The sequence below is a fragment of the Acanthochromis polyacanthus genome, chromosome 19 (assembly GCF_021347895.1).
Source record: "Acanthochromis polyacanthus isolate Apoly-LR-REF ecotype Palm Island chromosome 19, KAUST_Apoly_ChrSc, whole genome shotgun sequence".
Classification (NCBI taxonomy): Eukaryota; Metazoa; Chordata; class Actinopteri; family Pomacentridae; genus Acanthochromis; species Acanthochromis polyacanthus.
The window spans coordinates 14825376-14839086 of NC_067131.1; the positions used below are offsets into that span (position 1 = coordinate 14825376).

A 13711-nucleotide genomic window follows, 5' to 3' on the forward strand; every position below is an offset into this window, starting at 1 on the left:
ACAGAATGAGAGTTTAATTAATCCTGTGTCCTAAACCTACCTCTGCACGAGACACAGAGTTGATCTCGGCTGCCAGGGAGTCAGAGAAGGAGGCCGACATTAAATTCTTGGCTCCCTGGATGCTCAGGTTGATGATCTGGCCGTTTAGTTCGTCATTCTGCTCCTTCAGAGTGCGGTTGTCCTGAAGAAGTAAAGCCAAATGTCACGTGAGGATACAGTCGAGATTCTATTTCATTCATTCATCACGCAACAGCCTAAAAATACAGTTACAAATAGGCAGAAAAGTGAGGAGAATTCAGAATGGGCCTTGTACCTGTTTGAGCCGTTTGATCTCCTGCTCCAACTCGGCTTCGCGTGTGCGGGTCTGATACTCCTGTAACCCTGCACCAGGCGTGCGTCCTCTCTTTGCTTCAGCCTCCAACTTGTACAGCTGCAGGTGCTCCAGTTGTTTACGCAGGTCTTCAATCAGCTGAAACAGATCAAGGGACATCAAGATGACATGAGAGATTCGATTCTTTTGATGTTGTCTAACAGTGCTGTATTTTGTACACAGACTGTTTGTGTTTTTTGTACATAAACAAATCAGTCCCACCTCCTGAGTGCACTCCTTCTCCTTCTGGCTCTGGTGGCGCTCGTGGCTCAGCTTGTCGCCCATCTTCCTGCGGGACTCCGTCTCGTCCTGAAGCCTGTCGGTCATTGACTCCGTCTCATCCTGCAGCTTCCTCTTCTCCTAAAGACACAAACCAAAAAAGATAACATTGATATTACATGTTAGAAACAAGTGAAACGCATTAATAGGTGAAATATATGGGTCGAGATAAGATTGTGGCAGAAGCACAAACAGGGAAAAGATAAACCAGCTGATGTGATAACATAGTTCGCACCTCTTCTAGCCTCTCGATGTTTGCTCGAAGACAAGGAACACATGACCTCAGCTCGCTGTTCTCCTCATCCAGCTGCTGCAGCCTGAGAAACAAAGATAAGCAAATATATAGAACAACTGACACATCTGCACTGTGATACTTAGCAATGCTGTAACACAGAAGAGCAGCTCAGCTTTCAATTACTGCCAGATGGTGGCAGTGTGGAGCCACGATTCTTCCAACAAACAACATAGCAATTACTGGCATCACAGGAGCCGATTTGTTTCTACGGCACCATTAAATCAACAGATACAACAAACACGATAACAGGTACAACCAAAATATAATTAGAGAACCACATGCTGAGGAAGTTTGTGGTTAATGTGCAGTTAAAGCATCACGATGAAGTAGTGCAGGAAGCATTTATATTGTTTACTTGAGCGAAAGCAGTAATGAAAGGGCATAAAAATATTCCATTACAAGTAAAAATTCTAAATGAAAAACCCTACTTAAGGAAAAATACATCAGTATTAGCAGAAAATGTAGCTAAAGTATTCATGTAAAAGTACTGGTTTGGTCTGATATATTTTCTGCATATGGCATCATTAGATTATCATCAGTGAAGCATAAATGTGTCAGTAGCATGTTGTGACTGCTGCAGGGTTGAACTACTTTATATCTAGTTATGTAGGAACAGCAGATAAATCTGGGGGGACGTGAGACGGGAGAGGAAAGAAGGAAAAACACATCTGTTTATTTTTTTCCCTCTAATCTCCAATTTTTGGTGACACAGGTCTCAAAATTAAAGCATGTGAGACGCTTAGAGGGAAAAATTACTGTTTGGTGGAGGCGTTAACAACTCAGACATCTGAAATGTAACCAGGACTACACACTGCTTTTTGTAAGACATTAGAAAAAAAATGCTGTAAAAATGCTCTATAACAATGTGTTGTAATTTAAAAACCTGTTGTGTGATCCATTATGCAACACCTTTATCTGAAAAGGAACTAGGGCTGGACCCGAATATCCAATCGTTACGGTGGTATCCGAATATTCATTTTCTGAATACTCCTTCCTCAGCAGATGTTACGATGTGAGCCAAATATTCGTCATTAATCAGAGCCGACTATCCAGAGCTCAGAAATTGCTATTTGGGCCAGCCCTAAAACTAACTGAAGTTGTTCAAATAAATATAGCAGAAAACCAACTATATTTCATTGTGAAATGCAGCAGAATCAAAGTTTAGAGTATTGTGTGACAATTGTAGGAAGTTACTACTTGTACAATGTACTTCCCACCAAAGCATCACAAACATCTATATAGCAGATTACACTATATAGCAGGCACTCTATATTGATCAAAATAAAAACCCCAGGGATGAAAATGTATTTAATAAATCAGGTACCATTTATAAATCCATGTTTTGTCGAGCAAATAATTACATTTTGACTGTTCATGCAGTCATGATGCTCTTAACATACCCAGTTTTCCCTGATCTGCTCACCTGGCCTGCATGTTTTCCAGCTCCAGCCCCCGCTCTCTCTCCAGCTTGGACATGGCCTCCTTGTGACGACGAGTCTCCTGCTGCAGTTGTTCGTCAGCGTAGAGCTCCTGCTCCTTCAGCTGCTCCTCCAAAGCGTTGGCCCGGTGCACCAGCTGAAGGTTCTCCTGGCGCAGTCGAGCATGCTGCTCTCCTGACGCTTCAGACTCCTTCTCCAGCTCCGCCACTCGACGCTCAAGGAGGAGCACCTGGAGAAAGCAAGTTTTGTTAGAATAAATCACCTGTGACGTATTACCAGTATACTGATACATCTAACTGCAAGCAAGAAATGGTCCTCCTTCTTTTAACTGCTGTAGCAGATTAAAACTGTGGCAGCTCACAGGTGCGAACAGATGTGTAAGCAGCAGGATGCGAAGGAAAGTGTTTCAGAAAAAGATCATGGGCCGACTTTGTCACCTTGTCTGTGATGTCGTTGTCAGCGAGCTCCAGGATGTCCCGCGTTAAGTCACTCATGGTGTCCAGAGTCATGGAGCTGTTCTGAAGGAGGTGTCTGCACGTGAAGAGGACAAACGTAACTCCCTGGAATACGTTTCCATACACGTCTACTATAACACTCATACGTCTAATGCTGGAAACATGAGCCCTCGCTTCATAAAGCCAGAGCCGCCGTTTAGCTTACCTCGCGACTTTCTTGCTGGACAGCCTCTTGCCAGCACTGAATGGGGAGACACAAGAACAGGAAAAATGTTCAGGAAGAGAAAAAGATAGGGGAAAGAGAAACTGTCCTGGTTTTCCTCCTATCCCCCCTCCCTCATCCCTCTCTCTACTAGTAGAGGAGCCCCACAAAAAAAAAAAAAAAAAAAAAAAAAAAAAGCATGTTAAGGTGGACCTTTGCCAATGAAGTTCTGGATGTTATTGACATTAAAGCTACTAAATGTTCTCACACCACAGCAATCTAACACATACTGCTGATGTTGGATCGGTTTTGCTTCACAGATAACCAATGACCTGTGACAGTATTACACAAACTTTAAAAGAAAATCTAAAATAAGAGATTATTAATTTAGTGAAAAGAAAGACTAAGTCCGACATTGTGTAGAAAAATCAGGTTGGCATGATTGGTAAACTGATCAAATGAGCTTTTGGAGTTATTAAGTTTCTGTAATACGGCTACTGCTTTCTAATCCAGGATCAGCAAGTCTGTTCCGATAAAAAGCAGGCTCTTTGAAAGCCTTACTCGACTACAGGAAAGCATACTGCAACGACCGAAACAAAGCATGAAGGCAATGTCATGAACAAAAAAAAAACAAAACAAAAAAAAACAAAAACAGTGGAATACACACCACTCACCTGTGACACCAGAGATTATTTCTACAGCATCTTTCACATGAACAATCACATTATGAAGCTTGTTTTCAGATGAGCAAACTCTTCATTTATGAGTGACAAATCATAATATATGCAGATGGCAACAACGGGATGGGATTGGTTGCCACTGTCTACAAAGTGAAATGTAGCCACTGAAACCAATAATGTATTCTAATGCTGCAACTAAAACCACAAAGACAGGGTGCAGATGAGGAGAGATTGGGAACGAGGTGAAGTTTAAAACAGACCCACACAATATACCATAATGTGTGTGCATGTACCTTCCAACAAAACACCATGGGGTTGCTAGTCCCAACTCAGCATGCACACATTATGAGAACATGCGTGATCCTGCGTCTAATCAGCACTGCAAGCACACTCACACGGCCGACAAGTCAGAGGAGGTTGTGAATCGCTGTGTTACCTAGTCATCTCTAGGAAATTGAGACGAGTGGAGAGGTCCTCGAGTCGACTTATTTGTTTGTGACACTGGCTACAGAAAAAGTCCAGCGCCTCCTCCCTGAGGAAGCTCTGAAAGCAGTCAGGGAGAGAAGCGGGTGCACTGGAAAGAGGAAAACAGGGAGGAAGAGGAGGAGGAGGAGGAGGTGGTGAGTGACGGACAAGAACGGGGGGTTGCATTCAGGTGGGACAGGACACCCCATGGGGTGAAGGAGGTATCAGTGAAATCCATAGGAGAGATTGAAAGTGTGAGTGCTGCGGTGGGAAGGAGACGTGAAACAGACTGCAGTGATTGGAAGTGATTTGTGTTCTGAGTGGTGCAAAGAAACAAAACATTTGTCGGATAAAGAATGTGTTAATCGCTCTTTAGCCCTGATAAGAGTTTCTTCCTGCTGCCAAACACTCCTGACTATTCAACCATGGCACCTTTGCAGTGAGCTTAGAAGATGTACATTGCAACCTATTAAAGGCAGAGTTGTTTCTGTCATTGTTGGGAGTCTGTACGCTCTCTTCACCTCACCTCTACCGGCTGACTCTTCGTTCAGGGAGGTCGGAGTTATGCAACAAACTGGCACATGTTCCTGCTTATGTAGGCAGTTACACGACAGACAGTCATTTGACGGCCTTATACACCGTCATACCGAGCCGTTTTCTCAGTGCGAGCCTGAGGGAACACTTTGTTAAATGATGCCTACAGGGATGTGTGTTTGTGTAGAACAGAAGTAACTCGGCAGTGTGCGCACATGTACTCAAAGTGTTGTTATATGTAGATGGCGAAATGTGGGGGTGTGCGTAGGCAGCACTGCTACATGCGCCAACAATGTGCATGACTGGCTCAAAACACAGTGACGCATTCACACTGAGTGGGTGAAGTTTGTGGGATGCGGTTATTTTTTGTGTGTGTATAATTTTTTCGGCCGAACCACCGAGCAGATTTCTGCCCAACTTCTGTGGGAAATGATTCACATACGGTTTCTCTCATTTTGAAAATATTAGATAATGGCTTTGAAATAATTAGTGACTTAAGTAATTTTTTAAAAATGTTTATCAACTCTTTTTGGAGAATATCTAACCTCCATGTTTTTCTCTAATATATCCTGACACTACTAGTTTTATGGCACAGCTTACATATGTGAAGCATTCAGGTTAATATCAAATAATTGTGATATATAGAGAGAAACGGTTCTAGTGATGTTAGCCTGATGACTTCTAATGATATCATTGACTTCAACAAAGCAGCAGGAATTAAGCGTGAGGTTGTGCTTTAAGTCTATTGTGGTGACTGAAACAGTACTATTAGTGCCAATCCAGTTACACCAGCTTACTTCCACATTGTCAGTGGGCTACAAAAACTGGGCAGTTAGCTGTTAAGAGCTTCCTGGCAAAGGCAAATCACGGAAATATCACCCAAGTGGGAATTACGCATGATCCAGCTTAGAGTCTCTGATGAAAAAAAAAAAAAAAAGAGGAAGGGGGAGAAAGAAAATGAGTAGGAAAAGGCTACAATAGGAACTCAACACTCAACATGAATGGCGCCATAAATTGGAGAGTGCAAAGGTGTTCATGTTCGGCTCTATTTTTGTTTTCAATGGACACTTTCTGCAGCTGGACTCAACCTTTATCTGTGCTTCAGCAGCCCAGAGGCAAAGCCTCGTTAAGATGTCTGAACTCAGCGCAACAAAACATCCACTTCTGTCCGTCTCAGCACACTTGGCACAGATGCCACTGCTGAGACATTCTGACTGAAAAACATTTACTCAGACTAATAAGCATCATCCAACACAAGCTACTGAAAACGAGCACCACATTTAGCCAGACATCCACATTATCGATGTCTTTGCAGAAGTGAAAGGAAGCCTGAAGGGTTGAAATTTGTATTCACTCCATCTTATCTTGCCCTTGGCTACAAAAAGAGGCAGAGAATGGTGGGAAGGACGTCTCCAGATAGATCTTATCAAAGCTTAACCTCAGAGTGTTTGTTGAAAGAGAAACATTTTCTCTGAAGAATGTAAAGAGATGCATCTAGGCTTGGGCAGTGTTACTGAGAATGCAACAGCATCACCCATCTTATCAGAAAAGCTGATAAAAACAAAGTTGCGACCTCCCAGCCTGGTGGAATATCAAAATTCACATCAGCTAAGTAACTTTTGTTCCCTCTCTATTTAAAAAAAAAAACCATTTTAATCCCTCAGAACTTGGGCATAAAATATCAAAAGTTTTAATATGTTTTTTTTGTCCAAATTAAATCAAATTTGTCCCCAATGTTTAGACAGTCTGGGTTTAGATGTGTAAAGAAGATAAGCTCATACCTGGGAGAGAGCAGTGATGACCCATTGACCTGCTCAGGGGGCTGTGTGAGGGGTGAGTCACCCTCCCCCTCCGGCCCGTCTACGCTGGTCTCTAGAAGCAGCTCTGAGGTATTACTTTCCCCAAAGTCCTCAAAGTGTTCCTCCTCTCCACCGATGACAGTGACCAGGGAGTGGTTATGGAGCTCAGAGTTCAGAGAAAACCTGAGAGACACACAAGAATGTACATCTGTTACGGAGCGCTCACGTCAATATACAACAACAGCATAGTTTTAGTAAGTTAAGAACAGAAGAAAAGTGTCAGCTTCTAAAGAAATATTCAGCTGTTTATATTACCATCAGTTTAAGACACCATAATCTCAGCAAAACTAACAAGAACTTAAAAACTCCTGAACTGACTATATCTTACTGTAAATCCCAAAAAGTACAATTAATCTTTTCCCTGAAAGAGCGCCAATCTGGACAAGTTCGATCGCTGCCTTCAAAGGTAATCTGTTAATTCACATTAATCCTAAAGGCTACTTTGGGTGAAGCAACATGTCTTGTGCCTTGTGGCTAATGTAAAACCACGATGGCAACACCAGAGACACGTGAGAGGAGCCTTTGTGGGGTTTGATGTGGGCCAAGCTCAAAGAAAGGTCTGTGACTTTGGCTCTCAGTCTGGCTGGTTATCTGAGGCAAAAAACAGGAGGGTGTGAAGCCTTTCCTGTAAATTTGACAACGTTAGAAGGCTTTCAGTAAGGAAACTCCTTGATCTTCTTTTAACAGGAAAGCTAGAAAGGTAGCCTTTCCCATTGTCCAACAGGATGTGTTAGATATCTTGAGCACACACAGGACGAGGATGTCTAACTCAGCAGAAAAGCTTGCTTTCTCAGCGTATGATGGCATAGCTCATGTTGCTCATTTACAGAAATAATGCCATCGAGTTGTCTGACTCAAAGCAAAAACATCACCTTAGTTTAAAGTATGAAATTCAAAATAATCCAAATAATCTACTGTTAAAAACACTTCACTATTCAGTTTCAGCAAAACCCAGGAAAAACACATCACACTGACACAACTGATTTTACAGCCACTTACCCTTTGCTCAGACTCTTACTACTTGGCCCCATATTGAGGTCCCTCGCACAGAGGGACGGTGAAGAGAGAGAACGCATCTTTGAACGCCCTCCGCTGCCCTGGCGCGAAAGCCTCGGAGCAACTGGAGTTAAAACCCCTGACAACCAGAGTGGAATCCTGAATTTCACAGTTTGCACCAATTTAAAATAAAACCACAACTCTCCGGTTTGGAGAAAACAAAAGGGTCTGGCCTTCGGAAATGGCCGAGTCAGTATTCCTAGCGAGCTGCCGATCTCCACCGCCACATAACGGACGCTGCATCGTCTGTGCCACCACAAAGACTTGAAGCTGCACTAGTAAGGGTCGACTGAGTGGCCTAATCAGATTTGAGGCTAAGTAACGGCCAACAGACAGTCCTGCTGACTGTCCGAGGGCCAAATGTGTGTTGGGACACAGGGACAGGACAGAGAGGGGAGGGGGGAGGCTAATCCTGTTAAGATTCTTAATCCCCAGTTCAGTACATATACCCCTATCCTTAATACCTCTTTGGCTGCAGCCTGTAGCTAGGGTTAACTCGGCTAACCAGACTGTGTGGTCTCAGTTTACATACTGTTCATTTAGTTTCATTTTATCAACTGTAAGTAGATAATACTTTTGGACATGGAAGCTCCATTAAAAGATTTGGAAAAACTTTGTGTACACATCTGTTTTCGGAATGAAAATGTTGCCCATATTTTTTTCCCCCATACGATCTAATCTCAATTTGGGGTGGTTAGGGCACATACCACATGAGCATCAAGCCCCTGGTTTGTATTCCAGCTGGCTGAATTATTTGCAACATGTTGTTCTCTACTATCCCCACATTTCCTGTTTCTCTGCACTGTAGAGTTGTAGTGGTCTCATCTTGGAATTGGCCGCATTTTTACTCATTCTTTACTCGTTCTCAGACAAAAAGGGGCTAGATTATATTTCGGAAAGTCCAATCAAGACCACAACTGTGCGGATATCACTAAATTGCCTGTGGACAGTCTGATCCATTAGTTTACATAATTATTGTGACTGGATGTAATCTTTGCGTTCCAAATGCAACTCGATTTATTTCTGATTTGATGTTATTGTCACTCGTCTTCACACTCACTCCAAGGATAAATTCATGCTTCCGTATACGCGCACCATCGTAGACTTTGAAAGTAGACTGTAAGTGGTTGCGTTGATGCTACAATAGGTCCACGTTGGTCTCATTTCCCCTTGTATCAGACGAGGAAAACACAGGGCGCAATTTTTACAGGAGCTTTTTAGAGATTTTGCTGTATCACCATATCGAGTACAGTGAATGGATAAATCACAAGATTTCTGGAGAAATTAGAACTTCCCACTGTGTTTGAGCTCCTTTGCTGGAAAGTATGTACAAATTAAAGCACCTCTAACGTTGTGCATCGACTACGGTGTAGACACAAAAAAGCATGAATGGACTATACAAAGTGAATGCAGGAGACGGGAGGAGAAGCTGTGTCCGTCTGGGAGGAAACGTCAGAAGATTTTAAACTGCAAAAAGCTCAGCTGCAAAACTAGATACAAAAGAAAACAAACAACAGTCTAAATTTTGCAGTGCAATGCTTGGTGAGGTGGCTGGAGCAATGCAAAACTTTTATCTGCATTTACGAAGGAAGCATAAAGAATTTAAGCCTAAACTAGGTAGAGAGCCAACATTATGAATCCATCTCTGCAGAAAAACTCTCCAAAAATCTACTTGCACTTCACCCAAGCAGATTAAGTAATACTACCGATATGTATTGGGTATATTTCACAGAACTAGTTTGAGCAATGCCCTTCAATAGTTTGTATGAGGCATGTTATTCACTGTGTCAAACAGTATGGGACTCACACTGGTCTGGTCTTGACTTGGTGTCAACCCTGCAAAGTCTTTGTTAGTTACAGTACACTCTGGTTTTGGTTAATGTGATCTTGACAATAATACTATTACACTATCTTTATCGGATAAAATACTAAGTAAATAATGAATCCATTCATAGACTTTCATGGAAAAAAAAAAAAATCAAGAAAGAGCAACTTTGATTTCTGGTAAGCTGGTGAGTTTTCAGCAAACACACTGATGAAAGAGGAGATTATAACGGTAATACAGTTTAAGAGTTAGGTTCCAGTCATCAGTAGATTCAGCATTGCAATGTGAGTAGTGGGGGACAAAACCGATTAGCTCTCGCCAATGAAAGGGGAAAAAAAAGGAAAACAACACACAAAAAAAGGGGAAAAAAAAAACAGCTAACTCAACACTTCCTGGAATTCAAGGCTCATTCATGGAATGGGAAGTCCAAACACATCCATGTCAGGCAGACCACTCCAATCCGTCATCAAGCCGGACAGACAGGTCACACAGTCAGCAGATACAGCCACAGCGCTCTGCACTTCCTCTCTTGTGTTTGCCCTAAAAACTGTGTCAACATTGACGCGCGGACATATAAATCTACTCTGCAGCAGCTACCTGTTCAGACCGGTCTTTTATATGGAGGGAAATTCAAACTTCTCTATTTTAATGACAACTAAAATAAGTCACTCTTTGAATTAAACCCACTATTCAGTAAATTATTTGTTGTTGACTTAAAGATTGTGTAACGTGCATTGACAGCTGTGTGTCAGAATCACTCAGCTCACTTGCAACAGATCTGGGACACAGTCAGAGTCGGTAAAGAGGACAGCCTTTGCCGTTTTGTCCAGTTCGAGTGGGTTGTGGTGGTGTTGAAAGGGACTGTGGTAAATGAACACTTTCCACTGCACAAGGCAGATTTGCTAACCTCCATTAAACTTTAACAAAACAAAAACACAACTAAGAAATAACCTCATCTAATTCTGGTCAAAAGAGCGTAGCATAGTGACTGACAATAAATTAACTACAAATAGTTTCTTCAAAACACATCAGGTTGAGCAATTCTTGCAAATCCAGAAAACGGCTCATTTGCTCCCATTCTTAACAGGTTGTGCCATAACCTGAGAGTTCAGGGAAGACGAGAAGCTCTCAGTGTCTTTTCATTGAACACAAAAATGAATCCACATCTACCATGAGTATAGAATGGTGGAAGGGTGTTCTTTGTTCAAGGTTTCTTGTGCTTGCATTGTTCAGATTCAAGTTATCTCTGAATGAGCTTTCTGGTTCAGCTGCACAGAAAACACTAACATTCAACGGTGTCCCTGTGATGGTACACGGTGTAAGAGTACATCGGGAGTGGAGCTTAACAGGCAATTGAGGAAAAAGTCGAGGAAACCAAAGACAAAAGAAAAGTAAGTACTTTTGACTGCCTTTCTAAACACTAGTGTATCCGGTAGAAGACGATATGGTGGTGGCAGTGTATGGCCGGAGTTTAATCTGCCTGTCTGGTGACCCAAATAGAACCCTAGTGATAAAGAGTTGGCACGCAAGACTCGTAAGTCCCGTGATCAGTGTGAAAGGTAAGTTCAGGGCAGCTCGAGGGCTAACCCTGAGCCGGCGATTTAACACACATTTTTGGTCAATTCAGAAACCAGCAGTGCTTACAAACAGTATTTTGATGCTGATCTGGTTTTCATAACAAGTGGATTACGACTGATGATGTATGACAGAAATCATCCAGGGTGAGACCCGGCCTTTTCAGCATCACAGACAGGATATATTGACTGTCTACATCCAGGAAATGAGAGCGAAATTGAACACGGTAAGGCTGAAGTTTAGACCGACCTATTTCCGCCATCTTCAGGGTCGTGCAGCGTCGCCTCGATGCCGCTGTCAGTCTCCACATCTTCGTGCATCTCTGGTGGTACGAGGGCCCCCGTGTCCTCATCAGTGAAGGTCTCACACTCACTGTAAGTGCTCTCGGAGCCCAGGTATGCACTGTCTGTCACCTCATTTTGCTGCAGAAACAGAATAAAAACATTAGAACAGGCCCCTAAATCAGTTAACATACAAATCCACAACTACCTAAGGAATTAACAAAAAAATATGGCATTTTTATAGGTGGGACATTTCATATGCGACACTCACTGCATCAGGCCTATCACAGGTTGAAATCGACCGGCGACCAGTTTGGTCAATTACCAAATCTAATATTCTGCATATTTTTGTTATTGGCATTGTTACTTTTGCGTTAAACCAATTTCCAATTTACAAATGCAGCATCTTGGCTCCGATGCTGCGGCCTCTGTCTACTTGTAGTCACCACTCTGGACTGGAGCAGTGTCTTACCAGCAGCTATCTGAGCAGTTATGAATAATTATCTGTTAACACTGAAGGATAAAGTTATCTTTTAATCCAGTATGTAAAGCATAAACAAACAAGAGCATTTCCACACATTTTTGTGTTGAAGGATTTTGCATCACGGTTTCAGTTTTTACTGCTTATGTATATCAGTTCTAAATATTGGTTATCGGTTTCCCTGATTACTAATAATCAGTGTTGTCGGTAATGAAAAACCTGATCAGCTGACTCCTCGTCACACCGATTACCAAATCACTCGACTGCATTTACATCTTTTGGCATGACTGTTTGAATTGTTTCCATTCACCGCTATAAAAACAGCAGGAAACTAATGGTAAAGTCATGTTTCAATCACTGTTTTCATGTCTTTTTTCCACTGTTTGTTCCCCCTTATTCTGTTAGGGCTTAATGGCAAGAATTATTTATGACAAGATGCTTCACTTCCAATATTTGACCCACTGTAATTCTATGAGCAGTACGGTTTTAGCTGCAGGGCCAAACGCCACAGCACCACTGTGGGAACATTTTGGTTTCAGGCCAAATGAAAAAAGGAGAGCCCGATACATTGGAAGAGGCAATTTTGCTGGATTTGCAGCAGAAAGGTGGCAGTTCAAGGCCGTAATACCGCTAATCTAAAACTAAAAGAGTAATAAAATGAACAGGAAAAGACAATCACATTGTTAATTTGCAAGTATGTGCACAACAATTAATCATCAGCTTCATTTCCTTACCGTGACAGCCCAATACTATATATAGAACATTTATTTTATTGGTGTAGAATTAAAAAATGCCATGGCTCCTAAAGGTACACTTCCTCACTTCAGCAATACAAAGTACTCACACGGTTACCATCATTATAGACATTATTGAGACTAATGTTGCTGACTACCTGTATCATTTTGAACACTGTATATAGAATTTAAATGATTTCATCGGGTGCTTTTAAAACCAATATCTTTTTTTTTTTTTTTCCCCATTCATGTGAAGCGCACGGAAAAAGCCCACCGGTTGATCAAAGAGCGTAAAAAAGCAGGCGTTTCAACGACAGCCCATACTAAATCTTCATGTGTATCCAGCAGGTACTGACGCCAATTACAGCAACGACCAAACAAATCTTGGAGCACAAACAGACTTCAGAGGCGCTCTGCTGCTTTTCAGATGGTAGTTCCAAGCAAACCCTGCCGCATCAACGCGTCTAAGCAACAAGTTCAAACAGAATGAGCATGCTTACGGCTTTCCAAACAACAAAAAATAAATGCTAAACACTGATCTGTGCCAAAACTGGAGCTCTAAAGCGATCAGCAACTAGAGGCACATTAACAGGTATCAAAGCTGTAAAGACAGCTGAGTCACTTTGGAAAGCAAACGTACCAGTCTACATGAAGTGTCGGGAGAAGCAGGACCCAGAGGGATATCCACCATGCCCAAAACCATTTTATCAGCCCAGTTTCACTGACAGGAAAGCTGGCCTGCCATGTATCCCTTTAATAACTCCTACGTACGCTTCCTCACATTCACTCCCATAGAGGGTGAAAGAGTATGTTGGAAAAAATGGAAAACGCCGTTACACCTCGTTCCCCTCCACCGGGTGGTCAGAGGGGAGGAGACAGAGACAAAGTCCAAAGAGCAACAGAAGCCAGCTGTAATGCTCAATCACCTACAAGCAGTCTTGAGCGCCGAGCAAAAGCGCCCCACACACACACACAGCTGAATAACTGTTTAATCTTTCCTGGCTCCTGGGAGCTTCACTTCCTGGCCGTGTGTGACAGTATAAATCATTAAACCGTGCTCTACATCTCGAAGGCTGCGCGGTGAATGAGGACTATACATCACAACAACCTGCCTTAACCGTCTGACTGTGTGCCAACAGAAAACTAACATGCTGCTAAGCTGTACAGGCAGTGCGGCCGTA

The 13711-nt window shown here is 42.4% G+C and overlaps 1 protein-coding gene across 1 annotated transcript in view; it reads right to left on the reverse strand.

Moving 5' to 3' along the window:
* rab11fip3 (RAB11 family interacting protein 3 (class II)) overlaps nt 1-13711 on the reverse strand; it is a 32405-nt gene that overhangs the window by 3690 nt on the left and 15004 nt on the right. The window contains exons 4-13 of the mRNA XM_022190847.2: nt 11284-11456; nt 6501-6701; nt 4157-4294; nt 3044-3079; nt 2821-2914; nt 2368-2612; nt 885-966; nt 593-730; nt 314-469; nt 41-181 (exon numbers count right to left, since the gene is read on the reverse strand). Coding sequence (XP_022046539.1) covers nt 41-181; nt 314-469; nt 593-730; nt 885-966; nt 2368-2612; nt 2821-2914; nt 3044-3079; nt 4157-4294; nt 6501-6701; nt 11284-11456 — 1404 coding nt within the window. The remainder of the gene's footprint in view (nt 1-40; nt 182-313; nt 470-592; nt 731-884; nt 967-2367; nt 2613-2820; nt 2915-3043; nt 3080-4156; nt 4295-6500; nt 6702-11283; nt 11457-13711) is intronic.